Raw genomic sequence first — 23,561 nt, forward strand, 5'->3', positions numbered from 1 at the left:
CTCAAACTGTACTTCATTTAAGCTTTTTATTCAACTAATAATCAGAAGAAAACCTCCATCAGAAAACCAAATAATAAAAACACATATTAAAAACCGTCTCATGTAACCACGGGGAAGGGAAAAGCTCCAGGAATGTGGAAAGGAAAGAAGGACCATGGACCTAAAATGATTTAAAGCTGCTGTTAAATGGCACCATAATAACTGCTCATGATTCAGCTGTGTGTGTGTGTGTGTGTGTGTGTGTGTGTGTGTGTGTGTGTGTGTGTGTCCTCCTCCTCGCTCTGAGAGACCAAACCAACAGATCAATATCAAATTAAAAAGGCAAACATGCTGCGATCTTTACGGTGGTGTTTACTGTCTCAGAGGTGTGAGACTCATTACTGCTGCTGATGTGAATTAGGAGTTTGGTCCAAAAGGAACTTTTGATTCAAAGTTACGTCTTCAATTGTCCAAAATACAAATATGTTTCATTCACCATCATAAAAAGCAGCAAATTCTTAAATAGAGAAAGCTGGAACCAGGTGATGTTTTGATAATTTTGCTTGAAAAATGGCAGAAAACTATTCAATGATTATCAAGATAATTTCCAGTTAATTGTTGCATTTCTATAAAACTTAGAGGAATGGTATGACATTTTGGGAAATATGCACATTTGCATTCTTGCAGGGAGTTAGATGAGAAGACTGATACCTTCATGTCTGCACCTTAAATATGAAGCTACAGCTAGCGCCTGGTTAGCTTAGCTTAGCATAAAGACTGTAAACGGGGGTAAACGGCTAGCCTGGCTCTGTCCAAAGCTTACACAATCAGCAGCAGCTCTAAAGCTCACTGATGAACACCTTATATCTTGTTTGATATGGGTTTCAATGACTGTTTGTTTCCCTTGATGTGTTAAGAGCTGTTCTTTTTAAAAGTTCACCTTCTTGTTTAAAACGTTAAAACGTCAATGTGAAATAGAGGCTCTTACTCTGTTACTGCTGGTCTCTCAGAGACAAGTGATCCCTCATCCTGGGAAGAGGCCAGAGGCTGTTCACTCCACTTCATCCTCCAGTTTAACCCTAAAACCCAAAATACGGACTAAACTGAGGCTCAGTTATTCTGTTGGGGAGTAAAAGGAAAAATAAAATCTAAAAAGGCAGAGAAACCATTCAACCGAAGCCGCTAAAAGTCATAAAAGTCAAAACAAACCTAATAAAAGCGGGAAGAATTCAAACAAAGCCGAGTAAAAGCACAAGCCAAAGATGACAAAGGAAACCACAATAGGGAGAAATAATGTGTTCAGAAGCTTTTGAGCAGAGGAAGGTCTGCAGCTTCCTTCAGCTCAGCGATGACTTGTGTTTCTTTCCACTATACTCTCTCTCTCTTTTAGCTCCGCTTTTGGTCTCCACCAACTCCTGAGGGAAAAATCTGTCTCTTTAGCTACTAAACGCTCAAATATGTTCCCCAGCTGGTCGCTAACTGTCTGTCTGCTGTTTGCAGTAAGTGTACAAATACTTTTGAGGTACTTTTACTCCCTGTATTTAAATTTTCTGCTACTTTAGACTTCTACTCCACTATAGCTCAAAGGGAAATATTGTACTTTTTATTCCAATACATTTATCTGACAGCTTTAGTTACTTTACATAATAATATTGTAAATGTTTCTATTGAATCTGTGTTTTAAATGAAAATCTACATGAACTGTGTTGTGGTGAAAGGAGAGGGAACTATGTTCTGCTGTCACACTGACAGCAGAAACAAAAAGTTGGATTTCATGGCTGGAAAAAAGTCGAGGAAAACAACTCATTGAGGATCCAACAGCACCCTGAACTACACTCACAGTCTGCTGGTAGACGGAGGAAAACATCTCTGACCTGCTGCTGGGGCTTTAGAGAGTAAATATAGAGCAGCTGTGCAGGTGAAAGGTCAGCCTGGATGTCACCTGATGAGCAGAGCCCTGGAGCTCACTGAGGGCTCCTGGTGGACAGGTATGGAACCTCAACAAGTCTGTAGATGACACACGGGTCCAAATGTCCCCGTTCATTCAGCTCAGACCCGGCTAACACCTCTCCTCCTCCCTGTGGTGCATTCAGGTGCTTCTCAGCAACTTGTCAAGTCATAAATGTCCAAATGTGTGAAGAGAGGGAAACGAGGGACTTTCCTCCTCAACGACTGAGTTTATTCATCTTGCTGAAGCCTCATATTATATTATATTTTAGTACAAAAGACAGAGGGTGGACGTTGCAAGCACGCTGAAGGGAGGGATCTCTTAACGTGATTCAATAGTAGTACATTTAGGTGTTTTTGTTTTTTTGTATTTGCATTCTTTTTGCATGTGGGTGTTGCTTTAAGACAGACTGGAAAAATAAATGTCGACCTGTCTTTTAAATCTTTTAGACTTAATGAGGTAATAATTGGAATATGAGACCATCCAGGACATTTTATTTCTGCAAAATCCGTTTCTGTTGAAATCTTTAAAAAAAATGTCCCCGTTTAATTACATTCATGCTGAGTTAAGGGTTAACTGGGTCAAAGGCGCGTCGACAGGCCTGGACGCAGCGAACTGGCTGAACCTTTCCCGCTGAAGTCGGTCAAACGAGTCAAACGCAACGTAAATCCATCTGTTGCGAGTCCTGAGCTGAAGGGATAGCCGCGGTATCTTAATGTCCTCGACCTCCGGCCCCCCTGCAGGCCTGGAGCAGACGGAGACATCAGCGCTGTGGAGTGACGGATGTTTGTGGGAACCTGCACGTGTTCGTTATCTCAATCCAACGAGTACCGACCTGAGACGCAGCAGCAGGAGGAGAGCTGCACGTCTCTGATGTGGCGCTTCTGGAGATCTGCAGGTCAAAGGGTTACTTCGCCCAAATTATGATATATAAATAATAACTATAATTTCCTCACTTCCCTGTCTATCCATGCTTTTATTTGTCCAAATCCTACATGTTATACCGTATATATATATATATATATATATATATATATATATATATATATATATATATATATATATATACACAGGTATATATAGATAATATGCACACACTATTCCCCCTTTCGATATTTATTTCTTTGCAATATTTATATTGTTAACAACTTTCAGAAACACTTAATTGTAAATAGATGTTTTATTTATGTTGTTGGTCTTTGGTGCTTTTATATATATTTATATTTTCTATATGCATTTTTATACACCCCTGTCTTTTTACATGCTTGTGTTCATAATAGTCGTGTCCATGCATAGAAATCCAGTAAAATATCACAAAATGCTCAATAAAACATGGTGGTAGAGCCGAATCTGCTGCTCTCACATAGTATCTGAACATTATGCAGATCTCCCGTGTGGGATCACATTGCATTCATGCATTGACCTAATGAGGAAACATGAAGAAAACATGTCTCACGTGTGGCAAACACTGAGTGTACGTCTACAGGTGTGGAGGATGGTCAATATCTGTGATTGTCTCTCGGGACGCCGGCGTGCGAGAACGAGTAATCGAATCCTGATTCAGCGAAACACAACCTGCGGTGTAATTAAGGAACCTTGTTTAAGGTATTGATTTTGGAAAAAAAAACGCAAATGCAGAAAAGTTTTATCAGCTTCAAACTGCTTTTCTAGTAAAAACCGGTTCAGCCTTGCTGACTGAACGCCTCTATGGATGGTGGTGTTGGCATTCATGGTCTCCAGAGGAGGATTTGTAGTGACTTTGGTGATCCTCTGACTTTGCTATCTAGCGCCCCAGTTAAAGTGTTCAAATATCTCCTCAATGGATTGGTCCGATTGGATGGATGAACCCGGATAACGTCCGTCTAGCGCCATCATGAGGTCAAAATGTCTTCTGTTTCCTTTACCACGACCGTTAGTCTCACAGAGCCGCAGCTTGTTGAAACGGTGCGTCTCCAAACAAGATGAAAACTCTGAATGAAAGTTCTTTAAAGAACTCAACACAATGGTTTATCTATTTAATCAAGTGTTACCAGCAATGGAGCTAACAAATAAAGTTTGTGTGACTTCAAGAGGATCCAGATCCTGAACTGTGAGAGTCTTGTTCAGAGAGACAGGTTTAAAAATCCGTCCACAGTCCTCAGCTGGACCTTCGACAGAGAACCAGCCTCCCTCCCCGTAAACAGATCTGTAGAAAACACAGTTACACGCCGAATTTCACGAGTGGATTTCTGAGTATTTTAGAGGAGGAAACATGTTTTTCATTCCTCTCACCCCCCCCCCCCACCCCCCCCCCACCCCCACACACACACACACACACACACACACACGAGTCACAGCCCAGTTGTTTCAGCTATTCGTCTCAGCCAAGTCCACGATCTGATGATTTCTTAAAACAAACCTGTATGGTTTCCCTCTTAGCTCACAGTGAAGGAAGGGAAACAGTATATTAAGTGGCCTTCGCTCACTCAAGACCTTCTTTAAAACGGGAGAGCCTGCGCCGAAGTTCAAAAGGTGACTAAAGGTTGTTTCTTTCCACACTTTGATCTCTCAGGACATTGTGTTTTCTCCACTGCAGTTAAAAGTTGAAAGAACAAAGAGATTCAGAGTAACTGGAAGTCTGCAATCACTCTGTAGTTTGATCAAAATGACTTACTATTTCCTAGAATAACTTTCATAAAATACATATTACTTAAAGCTGTTTCAACTTTTTAAAAAGCACACGGTGTACAAGCTGACTTCAGCATTTTAAATCTGTCACACACGCACACACACACACACACACACACACACACACACACACACACACACACACACACACACACACACAGTCCTGCTGCCACAAATACTCACTAGAGCGCCAAATGTGGATTAATCCGCCTCTGAAAGTAGTCCCCAACAAGTAGATGGATTCAAAACTACAGTGACCAGCTGTTTTAGGAAATTACTGAACTTCTTTTTTTTGAACATTAAACTTTATATTTGTGTTTTTAAAGATTGGCGTCTTCAGTAGGAACCATGATGGAGTTAAAACAGTATTCCCACTTTCATACAGAAAGCAAATTTGTAATTTGTGATTTTGGGCTGTACAAAAATAAATTGAATTGCACACAAATATACTTGTTAGCAGATACATTCATTGTTGGTTTGAGTCTCGACATAATGACCAGACTCATCTTTAACATTGTGTCTTTTATAAACAAAGTGAGTGAATACTTTGGCAATACATTTTACAGCTTCATCAAGATATGTTTGTGTTAATAACATATTTAAATCTATGCAGGACATGAAGTTGGACAGAGAGAGACAGTCTATATGTATTTTGTTTCTGATTTGATTGACACTTTTGATCATTTTATTGGTTTATTGATTTATTTACAGTGCATCACACCTCACTCATCAACCAACCATAAATTAAAAACACAAAAACTGTGGAACAAAGCAGCTTCTTCTCTGCAGTTTTATGACTCACAATTGAACATTGTAAGTCGGACTGAAGGGGACACAGCTCCTCAGAGTTCATCAGTGGTAGCGCTGGTCTCAGTCCTCCGCCGAGGCTGCTGTCCGTCCTTGACTTCCAGCGTCTCCTCAGCAGGTTTCTGTTTGAGCGCAGCGGCCTCGGAGCGCACGGCGCTCCTCATGGCGCTCTGCATCAGCCAGGTGGCGAGGTGGACGGAGACGAACGCACCGCCGGCGGCCCACAGCCAGTTCCTCCTGAGCCAGCTGTGAGGCTTCATACCGACACCGCTGCAGGAGGAAGAACACACAGAAACCTGATTCACCCGCAGGTTAAAAGTACCGTCGTTCACACTCGTCAGACTTTTCCAAGCCTTTGAGGCACATTCTCATGACAATACATTCTCTGAAACGTCTCTTTATGTATGAAATATAAGAATAAAAAGGATGGAGTGTGACGTTACCCCACGCAGAGAACACAAACAGACCTGCTCAAACATTGAAGTACTGCTCAACCAATAAAGGTTTACCTCAATCGATCCACTTATACTCTATTATTATGAAGGTATTTGTGAATATTGCATGGAGAGACACCACCAATAGCGCATCTGATTATGAAATAATAATAATAATAACAACAAATAAAGATGAAGTGTAACAACGCGGTGATCTCAAACTTATTTGGGTGTTTCTATATTCCAGAGTACTGTGATCGCCACCTTGTGGTGTGTGGTTTTTCCGCTGTGTGCTGACCGGCAGCTGATAATGATTTGAGTTAATTGCAGCTCGTTTCTTCCACACTTTCCAGAGGAAGATGTTACAGATGGATACGGTGCCTTACAGAGAGAAATGAAGTGTTTATCTGGAGCCTAACAGTGTGCAGAGCAGACCTCCTTTTATGTTTAATGTAAGTTATACAGAACACAGAACCATGACGAGCATTAATTCATTCTTTCCATTTATTATTAGAAATTACACTATGATAACTTTTTTTTTTTTGTGTCGATGGAGAGAATTAAGGGTTTTTCCCCAATTGCCTCAATATGGAGAGTTCTCTTGGCGCGGCATCTAGTGGACAGAAGAGGAACTGCAGCCGAACGCACCTCAGCCTGAGTGGTTGATTAGCTGAGCACAGGAAACCAGCTGCAGGTGCCGCAGGGCGAAGCGCCAGTTTAATACCTCGGTTTGAGTTACTTGCTCTTGGCAGCGGCCGGAGGAGCGACAGGCGGAGAGACGTAAGCGACGATGCCGGGCTCGGGAATGTACTCCTCTCTGACTTTGCGCAGCTGTGGGTTTGCCTTCAGATTATACCAGCCCCAGTGGATCAGCCCCAGACTCGTTCCCATCACAATCAAGACTTTGTAGCTGTGCCAGAACTCCCGCAGACCCATGGCTGACAGGCACTGAGCCGGGGAAACAGGAACAAGGACGAACGTCAGCTCTGATGTCATTTCACCCAATAATACTAATGAACCAAAGAATACTATGGAAAACAGGAGATGAGATTTATTGTATTTATTTAGTTTTCTTGTTATCACACAGATGCTTTGTGATTCACTTTCTTGTCATTTTACGATCTTGAACGAGCAAAGTGTTGAAACCATTTTATTCTGATCACACACGATTCATTCATTACGTAAAACAACAAATCAGCAACTGTTTGCATTCAACTTAGCGCCTGACTCATTGTTCTTACATATAAAACAAAGCTTCTCCAATCTGAGAAGTTACTGATTTTTTTTACCTTTTTAATATTATTGCAAACGGAGTCTTTGGACTGAAAATGTCACCTTCAGTAAAACTGGAAACCTCGTGATGGACATGTTTCACTATTGTTAATAATTGTTAGGTTGTAGCCCTAAACTGATCGCATTCTTTAATAACAGTAAACTAATCCGCTTCAATTTGTGATTTTTTTTTTTTTTTTTTTTTTTTTTTTTTGGTCAGACAAAAAAAAACACGACGAATTAATTTGTTAACTTGGAGTCTGGGAAATTAAGCCGAACACTGATGTTTTATAAACTAATTATTCCACAATCAATTTGACTCATTTGTTGAACTGTATGCTGACAGGTGTTTCTATTATTTCGTCCACCCCAGGGCCGCCCTTCATAACAGAAACGGCTCTCCGTGTGACGCAACAGCAGCACAACCGACTCACTGAACGTCACAACCTTCACGTTGTATCAGTGGTGGAATGAAAAGTACGGTACTTATGTGACATTTTGAGGTACTATACCATAGTACTTCCATGTATTGCTATTACATATACTGTACTACTTACGTCACTACATTTCTGACAGTTTTAGTTACTTTAAAATTTGTTTTTTAATAGTTCAAAAATAAGTTATAATCTAATGATATGATGTATAACAGTTACAGGGTACATGTTTATACTTTAAGTACATGTTCACGTACCTCACTTTTTGACGCAGATGTTTTAATTGAGTATTTTTACAGTGTAGTATTTGTACTTTTACTTAAGTGAATTATCTGGACACTGGCATTAGACTGCAGTAGCTAGGTGTAACTAATAGAGTGTAACAGCAAGATATAAACGCTTGTGCGCGTGTTAAAGAAGTCCTGGCAGCCTAAACTGGCTAACATTATCATTTAATAACGCATCAAAACAAACTAAACAATGACCGGCGACTCAGCAGTTACCTAACCTGCTAACAGTTGTGTACGCTAGCAAAGCTAACAGTGGCACGAGGCTAGCAGACTGTTAGCTGCCCACTCAGACCCGTTGGTCGTGTGTTTACACAGCTGAGCAGCAGAAATCAAACTTCAAACAAACATTAGAATCATAAACGAACCTGCGATGATATAATTGAGTCGCTCTCACCTTCAGAGATCAGCTGTTTCCCCTGTTCAAAGCATGATGTCCAGATAAAGGCGGCCGACTAGCTGCCTGAACAAGTTGATGAGCAGCGCTCAACGAGGGTTTAGCCTAACTATTCTCAAACGATGTTATAAATTATGAAGCATGTTTATTATTATATATCGTTTATTATACATGGGACACTTGGTAAAATATCGATTCGAACAAAGCGTTAAACACGTTGGTGATTTTATGACGTTTTACAGTCAGGCATCAGCGTAGGCGTCCATAGTGGTCACGTGGCTTTTAAAGCTTTGTACAATTTCACAAATTGTCGATAAGAAACAGCAAAATACACACATTCAAACTAACATGCCAGGGGCAACCGCAGAAGATTAAAAAAACAAAAAGAAATAAATGCATAAAAAATAAAATAAAAACGTAAATGAATAATATAAAGAGAAAAAGGGGACACTAAGGCACAAACTCTCATCGTGTAATGACATATATCACAGGCAATGCATGCCATTACTGTTCTCATGTCCTTTTTTGTTGTTACAGTAGTTTACAAATACAGTTCAAACTCTTTGTATAAAACACAAAATAGATCTTTGCCTTGCAAACTTACACTTATGTATTTACAATTTGGCTAGAATAATCAATAGATTTATAGTTCACGCCCCTTCCTCAAATTTTCTGCCATAGGTGCATTTTTGGAGAATTTTGCCTGGACAATTGTCATTATATTTTATGTCTATGATTGCCCAAAGGTCCAGTCACGGTTCACTGTTGAATGTAATGTAACTTTATACTTCTACTCCACTTCATCTCAGAGGAAATATAGTACTTTTTACTCCAATACATGACTGATGCTAGGTGGCAGATACCTACCTGCCACCTAGTATTGGTACAAATTTACAAAACATATAATACAAATGTATGTGTGTCTGGAGGGGATGTTTTAATGTAGACTCAGTCTGGTCTGAATCCTGTTTGTGTCACTCAAAAGCATCAGGGGAAGTGTGGTATTTACTCTGAATGTATTCAATCCAAATGTAAATAAAAAACAACTGGAGTGACAAAATATATTAAATTATAATTGTTATGTTGTATACTATCAGTCAATTTTTGAAAGTATTAAGGCTCATCGACATGGTTCCTATATAACTGTAACACTAACACCCACCTCTACCCATTTATATGATATATTTACTATGTAAAAATGAAATTGAAAGACATTTCCACCTTTAACAACAATGACAGATTAACAACATTAACTTGATTCGGTCTTTTGAAATATATCACAGGGATGTGTTTTAATCAAAACTGTGGATTCATATTTTTACAGAGTAAGTTGATTGATACATTTGTTTGAAAAAGAAAATCATATTTAATATTATTTATCATGTAGCGCCTTTATTGTAAAGTGTGTGTGTGTGTGTGTGTGTGTGTGTGTGTGTGTGTGTGTGTGTGTGTGTGTGTGTGTGTGTGTGTGTGTGTGTGTGTGTGTGTGAGAGAGAGAGAGAGAGAGAGAGAGAGCAATGTGAGTGTTTCGCTACACTCCCCCTCTTACAGGGAACACAGCAACACTGAGGGACTATATGAATATAATCCAAACCCAAACCCAGGGAAAAGAGGCTGAGTGAAGGTGGTGTTGAAGGTGTGGAGGTGGATCAGTGTGTCGGAGGAGACTCTGTAGAAGGACAGAGTGCCAGCAGGCCAGTCCACATACACTCCTACTCTGTGAGAGACAGAGGAGGAGGAGGAGGAGGAGGAAGAGAGGGAGGAGAGGAGTCGTGTACTTTCCTTGTTGTGCAAGACACAATAACCTTCAACATCCGAACACAACAGACTCCAGGACTCATTGTTCTCCCCAAACCTGCTGTGTCTACTGCTTCTGTAAGTCACTGATACATAAACCCTTCTACTCCACTCGACCTCCCAGTAACAGCGACCAGTCAGACCATGTGTGCACATAACCTGATACCAGTGTTCACACCTCTCTGGATGATCAGGATACGGCTGCTCCTCCATCACTGCAGTCACCTTCCTGTTGTTGTCAGACAGTTTGAGGTTTCTGTTTACTGTGTTTGTGTCCAGTGTGAGTTCACAGGCATCTGATGGAGAGAACAAGACACACATACAGAAGCAGTTTATCATCTAACACACCTGATGGGTTTATTTGTTGCTTCATTAACAGACTGATTGTTTAATAGATCAAATCTTCACAATGACTCATCTTTTTGGATCTTCTTACAAGCTGAGAATTGAATACAGATACACAAACGTTTGATTTAAACTAGCATGTGCTGTCTTGTTTTCATGAATCAAAGTGAGCACACACTTACACTTCCTCAGACCAGGTCTCAGCCACTGCTCTCCACCATGGTCCATCCTGGAGGAAGAAACAAAGCACTCAGATTTAGGACAGGCCTGCGTCTCTTCTCCTGAATCTCAGCTCATTCAGAATGCTGCTGCTGAAGTCTGAACAAAGTCCTGAAAGAAGCTATAAGACTGATAAGAAGCAGAATATAATCGATATATACTTTTCTAATGATATCAATTTTAACATAAAACTCACAGTCACAACAGGATTCCTGAGAGTCATAGTAGTTGTATAATCACTACTGAATCCTGATGTGGTATTAGACCAGTTAGGTCAGTTACTGTCTTCACTGTTATCAGCAGTGCTGTTGGTAAAGACTGTGAACCAATAGTTCTGAGCTTGTCAGTGTGACAGAGAAACAATGTGTGAGCTTTTGTTGTCTGTTCATACCTGAGAGTGTCCAGTTTCAGACCAGATGCCAGCAGCTTCACTCTTAAGTCTCCTGGGTGGTTGTAGCTCAGGTCCAGCTCTTTCAGATGGGAGGGGTTGGATCTCAGTGCTGAGGCCAGAGAAGTACAGCCTTCCTCCGTGATCAGACAGCCTGACAGCCTGGAGACACACACACACACACACACACACACACACACACACACACACACACACACACACACACACATTATATATTTTTGTGTATCAATGAGTGTCCTTCTTGTAAGTGTGCATTTACTGAGCTCAGTGTTAGACTTCCCCACCTTTCCTGTGTGAATATCATTCAGAACCCGTCATAAACAGAATCAGTTAACATGATGATTTGCTGAATGGATTTGCTGCAGAATTCAAGAATATAAGTGTGTACATTTTCTAAAGTCTAGAAATGGTCCTGTAAAGATTTGTTACTGCAGTGTTTCTGAGCATACTCTACACAATAAAATCCTGCAATTGTTGGACTTTATCATTGACATCAACTTGTATGTCCAGTAGCATTTAAATGGTCATCTGTTAAACTAAAGATGGTTACTGACCTGAGAGTCTCCAGTGTACAGTGTGTTTTCTCCAGTCCAGCAGAAAGCAGCTCCACTCCTGAATCCTCCAAATCGTTGTTACTCAGGTCCAGCTCGCTCAGAAGGGAGGACTGGGAGCCGAGGACTGGTGAGAACTCCTGAGAGCAGGTCTTTGTGAGCCTGGTTTGACTCAACCTAAATAGGTAGATCATATTTCCTATGTTTTTATTTAGTGTCTCAGTACTGTATGACTGGACACAAGACAGTTTAAGTTTTAGAATTTAAAATAAACTTTGGCTGTGAAAACCAAGCCTGAACTGAAAAAGTTGTATTCTATAAAAAAGACATTTTGTTGCATTCTGGTGTGTGTTTTGATGACAATCTTCTGATTTGCAATATATTGGAATCAGAGCATTAATGTAGCAGAAACTATTTGCCATGTAAAGATATAAGGGAGTAATGTCTACCTAAGTAGAGAATCCTGTCACACTCCTCTGTGTTGTAATATGAGCTTCTCTCTCTTTAGTAGTTTGCACTGTAGCACCGTTAGCTGCAAGCCGACAGCTCAGCACTCGCTATGATGAGAGCCATAAAGAGGTAATAAAAATGCTCCTAGTCTTGTTAGCACCGTTAATGTTTATATGATTCAAAGTGCGAAGATAATATGATGTGAACATGGTCAAGATTAAGCATACTGTAGATGTACATGTGCAATATTTTGATTGTCGTGAAAAATAAAGTTCTGTTTCAGCAACAGGCATGCAACACAAAACTAGACCAAAGAATGGAAAAATACAGTGTTACACAAAAGCATCAGAGAAACATCTGACCTGAGTTTCTCCAAGGTACAGTGTGGACTCTCCAGTCCAGCAGTGAGCAGTACCACTCCTGAATCCTTCAGGTTGTTGTTACTCAGGTCCAGCTCTCTCAGACTTGAGGACTGGGAGCTGAGAACTGAGGACAGAGCTTCACAGCTTCTCTCTGACAGATTACAGCCAATCAGCCTGAAAGAGAGTTAGTGATGAAGACAAACACTGACATTGTTTCTATTGTCTACAATGAAAAAAAAAAAAAAAAGCTTCTCAATTTTAGAATTTCCCCTGTTGATGAGTTACTAAATGGTAATGGAGGATCTTGCTTCTAGGTCCAGGACACACAAAATAAAGGAATGGGAGCTGAGAACTGATTTTAAGTACTGGCCTCATCTCTCTGTGAACCTCTACCTGCCAAGTGGGATTTTTGTAGGCTGCAGAGAGTGACTCTTGTTTGCAGATTTAATCAGCTATAACTAGCGAGCGTATGCTGATGTTAAAACAAAAACATTTGAGTTGGTTGTAAATTCCAACACAAACTGACATTCTAAATGGTTCCTGCTGCTTGATTTTGAAAGCCGGTAAAATGGAAAAACAAGTTGCTACACAAAAGCGCCACAGTATGATCTGACCTGAGAGTCTTCAGTGTACAGTGACGACTCTCCAGTGCAGCAGAGAGCAACTCCACTCCTGAATCCTGTAGGTAGTTGTTACTCAGGTCCAACTCTCTCAGAATGGAGGATTGGGAGCTGAGAACTGAGGACAGAGCTTCACAGCTTCTTTCTGACAGATTACAGCCACTCAGCCTGAAGAAGAGTTAGTGATGAAGACAAACACTGACATTGTTTCTATTGTGTACAATGTAAAAAAAATAAAAAGCTTCTCAATTTTAGAATTTCCCCTGTTGATGAGTTACTAAATCGTAATGGAGGATCTTGCTTCTAGGTCCAGGACACAGAATGAAGGAATGTGAGCTGAGAAGTACTGGCCTCATCTCTCTGTGAACCTCTACCTGCCAAGTGGGTTTTTTGTAGGCTGCAGAGAGTGACTCTTGTTTGCAGATTTAATCAGTTATAACTAGCGAGCGTATGCTGATGCTAAAACAAAAAAAATGTAGTTGGTTGTAAATTCCATCACAAACTGACATTCTAAATGTTTCCTGTTGCTTAATTTTGAAAGCCGGTAAAATGGGAAAACAAGTTGCTTCACAAAAGCACCACAGCATGATCTGACCTGAGAGTCTCCAGTGTACAGTTACGACTCTCCAGTGCAGCAGAGAGCAACTCCACTCCTGAATCCTGTAGGTAGTTGTTACTCAGGTCCAACTCTCTCAGAAGGGAGGACTGGGAGCTGAGAACTGATGAGAGCTCCTGGCAGCAATTCTCTGTGAACTTGGATTGACTTAATCTGAAATATGAATAAGTAAAAAAATATATTTATTAGTGCCGGGCAACGATTACAATTTTGAATCACGATTAATCCCATGATTGTCTGCGATTAATCGTGATTAATTGCATTATTATGCGCAAAGTTCAATAGTAGTGTTTTTAGTGTCAGTAGTGTCAAATTCAAAAGTTGTGTATTGTGCACTTTTATTTAAAAAGTACTGCTATATGAACAAAAGGGCATTAACATTTGGTTTGCAAACACTTTAAACAAATAAGGTGCTTTTTAACAGCAGTATTCCCTTTACACGGCAGCAGTTATATTTCTTCACTATCTGTGCTAAGTGTGCTGACTTTATTTTAAATGTTCCACTGCTCTGCAACATGAATAAAATGTTCCGCGCACGTTTCAGCAAAATGACTGTCTTCTGTTTTCATGACAGTCAGAGCATGTGAATGCAGATCCCACTGTTCATCAATATAATGCACTGTAACTCCGAGGTAATTATGGTTACCCAGCGCTGTCCAGTAGAGTCCAGTGAGAGCAACAGTTGGTGCACGTTGTAACGCCATCGCTTTTGTAGTCCTATCCTTTTCATACTACTCGTGTCTTCTTCTTGTGACGGTGCGTCTTCAGGGAGGCTCGTACGTGCCGTCATTCGTTGCGATCCTATGAACATTCCTCAGACCGACATCTTCCACAATACTAATCGGCCTGCAGTTTGTAGCTATCCACTTCGCTGTGGCATTTGTTATCTTGTCTTGCTTTTGTTTATCTATACTTCTCCCACACGTAAGTCTGCTGAAGCCTCCCTCCACCATTTGTTTGAGTGGTTTGCTGGCATCAACGGTGTGAATTGCATTTTTTTTTAAACTGCGTTAATGTGCGATAAAATAATTGTCGGCATTAATTAATTAATGTGTTAACATGATAATAACGCGTTAAGTTGCCCAGCACTAATATTTATGTTTTGCTTCAACATCCAACATGTTAAATGTATTTTCAAGTACATTTTTGGATCGTTCTTGTGATGTAAATTGCAGACATGTGTTCATCAAAAAAACAGTAAGAAACCAAAGCAATATGTATCTGTTAGTTACAAGCAAGCAATTGTTTCACCAATGGGGAAACAGTGTCATGAATTTCTCCGGTGAGGATTTTCTGTCTAAATGGGTTTTCAACATTGTTGTCCCTCAATCAAAAATTCAGAGTTCATGGAAATGGAAATATGTTGGACACAAGAGGTGTTCTACTTAACTGAAATCCATTCTCAATGTATGTGCAGTAGAGCCTTCAAGTTTCAATATTACTATTGTGTGTTTACCTGTAATTTCTGCAATTTACAACACAGCATTACACAAAAGCATCACAGCGTGATCTGACCTGAGTATCTCCATGATACAGTGTGGACTCTGTAGTCCAGCAGTGAGCAGCTTCACTCCTGAATCCTTCAGGTTGTTGTTACTCAGGTCCAGCTCTCTCAGACTTGAGGACTGAGAGCTGAGAAGTGAGGACAGAGCTTCACAGGTTCTCTCTGACAGATTACAGCCACTCAGCCTGAAGAAGAGTTAGAAATGAAGAAAAAACACTGACACTGTCTCTATTATGTGAGAAATGTACATTTTAGCCTTGAATGAACTAGACTGTAAATATGTATTCATTCATCTCAAGAAACAATTTGACAGACTTCAATTGATCAACTAATTAAATTGTTGTCTAAACATTGCAGTTTATTTAGACTTAATTTTATTGAGAACAACCCTACACATGTGACACAGTATCTGCACTTATCTGTGCACTTACAGAGCTTTGTTGGAGGCTTTGACCACTGGCAACAGCCTCAGAAGAGCCTCTTCTGAAGCAGAATATTTCTTCAGGTCAAACACAGTCAGATCGTTTTCTGATGACAGTAAGATGAAGACCAGAGCTGACCACTGAGCAGGAGACAGTTCATCCGTGGAGAGACTTCCTGATCTCAGGGACTGTTGGATCTCCGCCACTAGAGAACGATCATTCAGTTCATTCAGACAGTGGAACAGATTGATGCTTCTCTCTGGAGACAGATTCTCACAGATCTTCCTCTTGATGTACTCGACTGTTTCCTGATTAGTCTCTAAACTTTTTTTCTTTTTCAATAGGCCTTGTAGAACAGACGGACCAGTCTGCAGAGAAAGACCCAGGAGGAATCGGAGGAACAGGTCCAGGTGTCCATTTGGACTCTTCAACGCCTTGTCAATCGCAAACCTGTGCACCTCAGCCATAGATGTTTTACTGAAAAACATTCGTATTTGTTCACCACTTGTCTGTCCTGGTTCACACATCACATTCTTGTGTTTGTTAATGACTGCCCTCTTTACGTAAAAAGCAGCCAAAAACTCCTGAACACTCAGATGGACAAAGCTGAACATCTTGTCTTCAACATTCTTCTTACCAAGTTCCTCTTTGAAGATCTCTGTGAACACTCCTGAGCATACCGAGGCTCTACGGACATCAATGCCACTCTCTTTGAGATCTTTCTCGTAGAAGATCAGGTTGCCCTCTTCCAGTTGGTGGAAAGACAGTTTTGCTAATGACTTAATGTACTGACTGCACTTTTTTTGGCCATACTTCTCGTTTGTCTGATACATCTGAAACATAAGGAATTCTGCATACATCTCAGTCAGTGTCTTGGGTAGCTCTCTTCCCTTTCTGGTTTCCATCACATTCTCCAGAACTATTGCAGTGATCCAGCAGAAGACTGGGATGTGGCACATGATGTGGAGGCTTCGTGATGTCTTGATGTGGGAGATGATTCTGCTGTACTGCTCCGAATCTCTGAATCTCTTCCTGAAGTACTCCTCCTTCTGTGGGTCAGTGAACCCTCTGACCTCTGTCACCATGTCAACAAAATCAGAATGGATCTGATTGGCTGCGGCAGGTCGTGTGGTTATCCAGAGGCGAGCAGAGGGAAGCAATGTCTTGCTGATCAGGTTCGTCAGCAGCACATCCACTGAGGTTGACGCTGTCACATCAATGTTAACTGCCTGATTTCCACTGGTAGAGCAGTCCAGATGAAGGCGGCTCTCATCAAGTCCATCCAAAACAAACAGAAGTTTGAATTTGCTCTTGTCATAGTTGGTGTTTCCTGATGACTGCAGAGTTGTAAAGATGTGATTAAGAGCTTTATCATTGATGTCTCTGGTCTCTTTGATACATTCATGAATGAGCTCTGCCAAAGAAAACTTTTCTCCCTTCCATAAATTCAGCTTGCGGAAGGTCAAGCAGAAAATGAGATGCACATCTTGATTGGCTCTTCCTTCAGCCCAGTCTAACACAAACTTGTGCACAAGAAAAGTTTTGCCAATTCCTGCAATTCCATTTGTCATTACTGTTCTTATGGGTTTATATCTTCCAGAGGGGCTTTTGAACATGTCACAAGGTTTAATTGGTTTCTCTGTTCCTGCTGGCTTCACCACCACCGCCTCAATCTGCCTGACCTCATGCTGTTTGTTGATGTGTACGTCAGCCCCCTCTGTGATGTACAGCTCTGTGTAGATATCATCAAGACGTTGTTCATCCTTCTTCTGTGCCCACCCCTCTTGTGCACACATGAACTTATCCTGGAGGTGTGATTGAAGCAAGTGTTGGTAATATGAGATGTGTCGTGGTTCTGGTACTGGAATAATCTCATCTGTGTGAAATAAATAGAACAAAAACATTAGGCTGCATGTTTACAGATGCCCCTTCCCTCATGAGCTAGGTAAACACATTTGTTTCTGAAGAGAAGCTAAAGGGCAGTCAAACAAAGTTTTTAGTTAAAGGTGGAGCAAGTTGTCTGTGGACAGTATTACAGTATTTAGAGATAGTAATTGTGAAACACCAAGTTATCTTAACTCTTTGATTTAGACACGTCATTCTCTCAACATCCTAGCTTTGCAACATTTAAATCTTTATGACGAGGAGATGCACTCCTCACTGCAACCACAGCCCTTGACTGGTGACCACTGAGCAGCTGCTGGTGTTGCTGCCAACTACTGGATAACATGTCACAAACAAAAGTCCTGAAGAATCAGTTTCACTATTCTTCCTCTCAAGGTTCAAGGTTTATTTTTTTTGTCCTACAACACAGTAGGAACGACAATGAAATGCAAGTTGTAGGATCTTTATGCTACACAAGTAAATACAAACAAAACATTTTTTTATGGTAGTACAGGGGATGTCATGGTAAAGAAGATGCTCTGAAATCTGGTTTACGGCAGCTGATACTTTTGTATCACTTGCCAGACAGCTGGGTGAACAGGCTGTGGCCGGGGTGGGTATTGTCTTTTGCATGCATCTCTTCTCACCATTCTCGCTAATACTCTGTAGATTGCTACCAATGATGTTCTGGGCGGTTTTAATCACTCACTGAAGAACCCTCCTGTCATGGACCGTACACAAAACATGTTTCCAGTCTGTAAAAGTAAACAAGAACTTCTCTTCATGTCTTGGGTTGCAGTTGAGGGTGAGCAGTGTGAACAGGAGGGGGCTGAGCACACAGCCCTGGGGTGCTCCGGTGTCCAACACTAGAGTGGAGGAGGTGTGGTTTACAATTTGAAACACCTGGGGTGTGTTTGTGAAGAAGTCCAATAACCAGTTGGAGGATGAGCTACCCATGCGCAGACTGCTAAGTTTGCCAATCAGTTTCATGGGGGAGATTGTGTTAAATGCTGAGCTGAACTCAACAAACATTCAGATGTCGGTGGTTTCATTTTCAAGATGAGTGATGGCTGAGTGGAGAGCAGTAGAGACAGCATTCTCTGTGGATCTGTTGGCTCTGTATGCAAACTGGTGAGGGTCCAGGCGGGCTGTGAGGTTGTTTTTTTTTGGTGGCTGTCAGGTGGCTGCCAGCTCATCTGGCAACATGGCCTCACACGTCATGGGGATGCACCTATTTTTGTAGCCTTTGATATTCTGGATTGTCTGCCTTGTCTTTGGTGTTGTTGGTGTGGAGGTGCTATGGCGGTGTTGTATGCTTCCTTGTCATGTAATGTAATGTAAAGGAAATGGTTTTGTTTTCTTTGAGATCATCACATCATAGTCATATTTTATGTGACTGTATATTACATTTGTAGGCAGCAGAAGCAGGGAAATGTGATCCGATTGTCCAAAGTGGGGGAAAATGTTTTTTTGTTTAGAGTACCAAGCATCACCAAGCAAACTCAGGGTCATGGTATACTTCTCAAGTGCAATAGCTTGATCCGGGATGTTATGATGAAGCCAGGTCTCTGGAAAGATGTGGACACAACAGTCTCTGATTTCCAGTTGCTGGGTTAGCGTTAGAGGTGTATTTCATCCATTTTGTGTTCTTGTGACCAGACATTAGCCAGAAGCAGGCTCTCTTCTCTCTATTCCTGGGGCGGTCACACCACAATTGTTGGTGTTTGGTTTGGTTGGGCTGGCTGGGTGGTTGGAAGATGTTGTGAGCAGTAATTGTCTCAAGGTCCGCTGCACTCAATCCAATCCCTGTATATTCTATTATAGGCAATAAATGCTTCTGTAATAAAGGCAAAAAAGTTATTAAAATGAAAATGTAGCAAAGTTTATGGGAAATATTGGCCGTGACAGCTGCATGCGCCTGCAAAAAGCGATTAAATTGTATAGGTTGATTTAAATCATTTCTAAAATCGTCATTTGTCTCTTATGAGTGGATGAGCCTATAACTGCTCAAGTAGCGAAGTTCTGCAGTTCTGACTGAAACGCCACAAAAAAAGATTGAACAGCCTCCTGCATCACAATACGTCACAACAATCCCACTTTTGTTTAGGTATAACTTCTCATTACAGATTGCAATGCAATGTCACAGAAAGTAAAACTTACTTACAATTCATTTTTTATGTTTACACTTTGTCTCTTCCGTACATACCAGAAAAAACAGCAACTTTACCTTCAATCGGAGAGGAGGAAGTTTCTTTGTTCTCTGAAGTCTCTCCAACATCATCGACATCCACTGACGCTGTGTGAGAGAGGTTATGTGTTATGTTATCAATTTCACTTATTTCATATTATTTATCATCAAGTTAATCAGTGATTATTGATTGGTTTTCTTTTTTTTTTTTAAATGTACTGAAGGTAATTGGGTCTTGGATAGCTGATTTGTTGGAGGGTGATTTGTATGAGATCAGGCTTCCAATTATCTTCTTTGGTGATTACAATGAGCTTCTGTACAGAGAGCCAGTTCCTTTACAAGTATTGTATTGCAGTTCAATCCACTCTTTTTGCTAGAAAAAACAAAATGACCAAAGTGTGACTGACCTTCTTGTCCTGACTTGGTGTCCGACAGACTCTGCACCAGATAATTCCTGTTTATCTTCTTTAAAATCTTCTCGGTAACCTCCAGAGCTCCACTGAGTTTAAAGGTGTTCACCATCAGATCCACCGTGTCCCGCCTTTCTGCCTTCTCCAGCTCAGACACTTTAACACTTTGGTAGCCTTCCAGGATGCCAGACTGCTGCAGATACCATTTAAAGTCCTTAAAGTCACACTCTCTTAACTCCTTCAGAGTGTTCAAAAGAACCTCTGACGTCATTGTGGCTTCCTGCTAAAATCAAACAGTTTTGTCAGTCTGAAGGAAAACAAAAGTGCCAGAGCATTATATTACAGTCATTTAGCAGAAACTTTTATCCAAAGCGACTTACAATTCAGATTCTATCACATTTCTACACCGTAGGCACAGCTACGGGAGCAATTTTGGGGTTAAGTGTCTTGCTCAAGGACACATCGACATGCAACTAGCAGAGCCGGAGCCGGAGCCGGGGATCGAACCACCGATTGAAGGATGGCCCTGCTCTCTCCACAGTCGCCCCACAGGAATTGTAATTAAAGAGAGACATCTTTGAGTTAAAGCGCCACTAAATGGAAACTGTAAATGTTAAAGCAAGAAGTTGATGAATGAAACCCACACATATGAGGAACTGGAGTCTGCCACGTTTCCCGTTGTTCCAGCTCAGTGCTTGAACTAATGGCCGTGCTGTTGCTTTTAGCCATGCTAGCAGCATGACACCAAACATTACGGAACCAGAAACAACATCATCATGAAACCTTTCATTTAAAGTTCCAATCGTGTTCTCTTTGGCGGCACCAATGGCGATAAACACTAATTGCATTAGTTGGATCTCAGGATTATGGGAATGTCGCCACAGACACACAGTTCGTAATACAGCAAATGCAAGTGGGCCACAGGGTAAATCACCATTGTGTTATACCTTTCGGCTTGAGATAGGGACTTGACAGACATTCATTTAAATGAAAATCATAGAGATTATTACTTTAAGGTTGACATCTTAATATGAATATCACAGTAGTTCTTACTTGTTAACACGTGAAAGCGTCCAATGTTTGCCAGAGGACAACACAAATGTCCACTTCATGATGACAATAGAGGGGAAGTCAGAGAATCATCAAAGTCATTAAGATTCATCCTGAGGGGAACATGAATGTCTATATGAAAATCCATCCAGTAGTTCATGAGATATTTCAGTTTGGACCAAAGCGCTGGATCGACAGACTGCTAAAAACATTTGTCCTTCTATACTGGAGCAGCTGCAACAAAGCTGCTCCTCTGGCGATGAAAGCAAGCGGCTTGGGGAGAAGAGGAACATCTAGGGGTGTGAACGCACCATTACGCTCCAACACTAAATAAACAGGAAGCATCTTGATTGCTTCACTGTAGAGACAGAGACCAGTTTACAGTCAAGTGAAAGGAGTTAAAAGAGACCGTAAGCTTCACATCACATTACAAATGTATCCTCAAAGTTATCTACATCATGAGCTAATGCATACAAAGGAAAACACAACTTTCTTACCTTAAGGTTTCATATTAGGTACGTAGAATGTCCGGTCACTCTGGAGTCTGGCTGCTGCATCGAGTCAAGAAAGTTTCTAAGAAATGAAGAATGAGGAAATACAGTCAGGATGTGGCGAAGAAGTCACATTCGTACTCAAGCTCATTCAGCTTCCTCTTTTTTGTGGGAGTTCCATGATATGAGCTGCTGCACAGATTCTAAGTCACGTTCACCAGCCTCAGATTGACACCGGGGTAATTGTTTTTTTACACACACACATCAAGTCTGTAAACGTGAAACCAGTCAAACCAATTTGTCTGATTTTATTTTGTGTTTATTAGAAAATGTGTCGTAGGATCCTGCAAAGTACAAATTGAGAAAAGACCAATTAGAGGAAAATACAAATTCATAATAGGGTGATGAAAAACATGGTCATCACATGACAAGCAGAGCTGTTTTTGCTGTCTGAAACAGTTCTAATCCCAATCACCAGTGATGCTACATTCAAAAAAGAGGATGTTGTTGTGAATCACTGCAGTATTTCAATATTCTGTTATTTACGTAACATTTTTACACCATTCAAAAAAAAGTATGCTCAATAAGTGAGAGTTGGCAGTTTTATCGCTTTTTACACTTTTTACTTAAAACCTTGATGTTTTTACTGTTTGTGTTTCTGTCAAGTTATGGTTATCACTTGATACCAGATTCCTTTCAAAATAAAACACTACAGTGAAATTCTCTTTAAATCCAGACAGCAATCAGTAATCAAAATGTCAAGTTAGGGCCTACTTTGCTGAAATCATCATGCCAATTTTACTTTTGCAGTTGAGTCATCGGAATTTTCAACAGTGTTGTCACAAAAGGACAAACTTACTTAACGTAAGATTCCTTGTTAATAGGAATTTTGTATCCGTCATGATTATCTTGACTACAATACGGCTGTTTTCTGAATAACTATGATGACTGTGCCTGCTGTGTTTTGGGGTCATGACCCTGAATGTTTGTTTGTCTGTTACCAGCCAAGACTGATCAGGTCAGGTCGGTGGTCTCACATTCAATTTTAGTCGATCTCATCTCAGCTGGCTGTTGCTCCACTTTTGAGAGTCTTTTTTTTTTAAATATAGTAAATTGCTCATTTTATGTGTTTTACTATCTATCTATCTTTTTTTCTGCATTCTGGTGAAATTCTATGTATGTAAAGAAAAACACAAGATTAAAAACAAATATATATATATATATATATATATATATATATATATATATATATATATATATATATATATGCATTAAGGCAAGATTTTTGTCAACCAGAAGTGATATGAGAGGGTGGAGCTAAGTACAACCAAACGCTAAATAAGACATTTGTAGGCAACCTAAAAGGTTACAATTAACTTTTATGAACTGAAAACACAGTGGGAAAGAGTTGAAGTTCTAGGACAAAAAGATCAAGATGGGAAATGGCGCCTTAGTAACCTGTCAATCACAATGTAGCCACGCCCTAAAGCGTACTCTGCTTTATGGTCTGTTTGACTCTAAATGGACCATAATGTACTAAATGAACATCATGCTGTATTGAAGAAGACTTGAAACTAGAGATTGAGACCATAAACTCATGTTTACAATGTTTACTGAGGGAATTAATCAAGAGAGAAGTAGAGTCATTTTAGACTAGACTTCTATACAACCAGACGCCCCCTGATGGACATTAGAGAGAATGCAAGTTTAAGGCACTTCCTCATTGCAGCCTGTGACAAACAAACCAAATCAGAAACATAACATCCTTGGCAGAAGTAATAAATACTCCAGGACTAAACATCATAAACTAAATTAAACTATGTACTTAATAAATAAATGTTATTTTTTTTAATTTCAATCAATTATTATCTGTTATGATTCACAGGCTGAACACGTTAATAAACTGTTGCAGTGACACATTATGTTTTTGACGATGGGAAGACGTCAGGTGCTGCACGTGAAAAAGACTCGTCAGACATTTGAAGGTGGGAAGGCCGACGGCTGCCTGATAAGACGAA

The 23,561-nt window shown here is 40.5% G+C and overlaps 3 protein-coding genes across 4 annotated transcripts; all 3 read right to left on the reverse strand.

The window, feature by feature from the left end:
• Positions 1-5,043: 5,043 nt before the first annotated feature.
• On the reverse strand, positions 5,044-5,661 carry LOC137884794 (uncharacterized). The gene has a single exon (XM_068726805.1). The coding sequence runs from the start codon at positions 5,659-5,661 to the stop codon at positions 5,437-5,439; it is 225 nt and encodes a 74-aa protein (XP_068582906.1). The 3' UTR covers positions 5,044-5,436.
• A 660-nt stretch (positions 5,662-6,321) lies between these two features.
• Positions 6,322-8,322, reverse strand: LOC137884795 (uncharacterized). Of its 2 annotated transcripts, none has more exons than XM_068726807.1 (2): positions 8,197-8,263; positions 6,322-6,783 (listed from the first exon to the last, which is right to left on the reverse strand). In XM_068726807.1, the coding sequence occupies exon 2, from the start codon at positions 6,769-6,771 to the stop codon at positions 6,571-6,573; it is 201 nt and encodes a 66-aa protein (XP_068582908.1). In that variant the 5' UTR covers positions 6,772-6,783; positions 8,197-8,263; the 3' UTR covers positions 6,322-6,570. The 2 variants fall into 2 exon arrangements, with proteins under 2 accessions (XP_068582908.1, XP_068582907.1); XM_068726806.1 differs by having other exon boundaries at positions 6,571-6,783; positions 8,226-8,322.
• A 1,165-nt stretch (positions 8,323-9,487) lies between these two features.
• On the reverse strand, positions 9,488-21,632 carry LOC137884779 (NACHT, LRR and PYD domains-containing protein 3-like). Its single transcript, XM_068726788.1, has 13 exons — positions 21,550-21,632; positions 21,056-21,165; positions 20,000-20,285; positions 19,632-19,700; positions 15,530-17,396; positions 15,110-15,283; positions 13,574-13,747; positions 12,973-13,146; positions 12,359-12,532; positions 11,550-11,723; positions 10,978-11,136; positions 10,550-10,596; positions 9,488-10,318 (listed from the first exon to the last, which is right to left on the reverse strand). The coding sequence occupies exons 3-13, from the start codon at positions 20,271-20,273 to the stop codon at positions 9,771-9,773; spliced, it is 3,834 nt and encodes a 1,277-aa protein (XP_068582889.1). The 5' UTR covers positions 20,274-20,285; positions 21,056-21,165; positions 21,550-21,632; the 3' UTR covers positions 9,488-9,770.
• Positions 21,633-23,561: the final 1,929 nt, after the last annotated feature.

Source organism: Cebidichthys violaceus, unplaced genomic scaffold (assembly GCF_023349555.1).
Source record: "Cebidichthys violaceus isolate CVI_PGR_0920_01 unplaced genomic scaffold, fCebVio1.0.p SCAF_4, whole genome shotgun sequence".
NCBI classification, from domain to species: domain Eukaryota; kingdom Metazoa; phylum Chordata; class Actinopteri; order Perciformes; family Stichaeidae; genus Cebidichthys; species Cebidichthys violaceus.

Bases quoted from the DNA above. Each gene is read 5' to 3' on its own strand.
- LOC137884794 (XM_068726805.1), bottom strand. From the start codon at position 5,661: ATGAAGCCTCACAGCTGGCTCAGGAGGAACTGGCTGTGGGCCGCCGGC.
- LOC137884795 (XM_068726807.1), bottom strand. From the start codon at position 6,771: ATGGGTCTGCGGGAGTTCTGGCACAGCTACAAAGTCTTGATTGTGATG.
- LOC137884779 (XM_068726788.1), bottom strand. From the start codon at position 20,273: ATGACGTCAGAGGTTCTTTTGAACACTCTGAAGGAGTTAAGAGAGTGT. The intron at 19,701-19,999 runs GTCAGTCACACT...TCTCTCACACAG, and splicing joins CACCAAGTCAGGACAAGAAG to CGTCAGTGGATGTCGATGAT. The intron at 11,137-11,549 runs GTCAGTAACCAT...GTGTGTCTCCAG, and splicing joins TGTACACTGGAGACTCTCAG to GCTGTCAGGCTGTCTGATCA.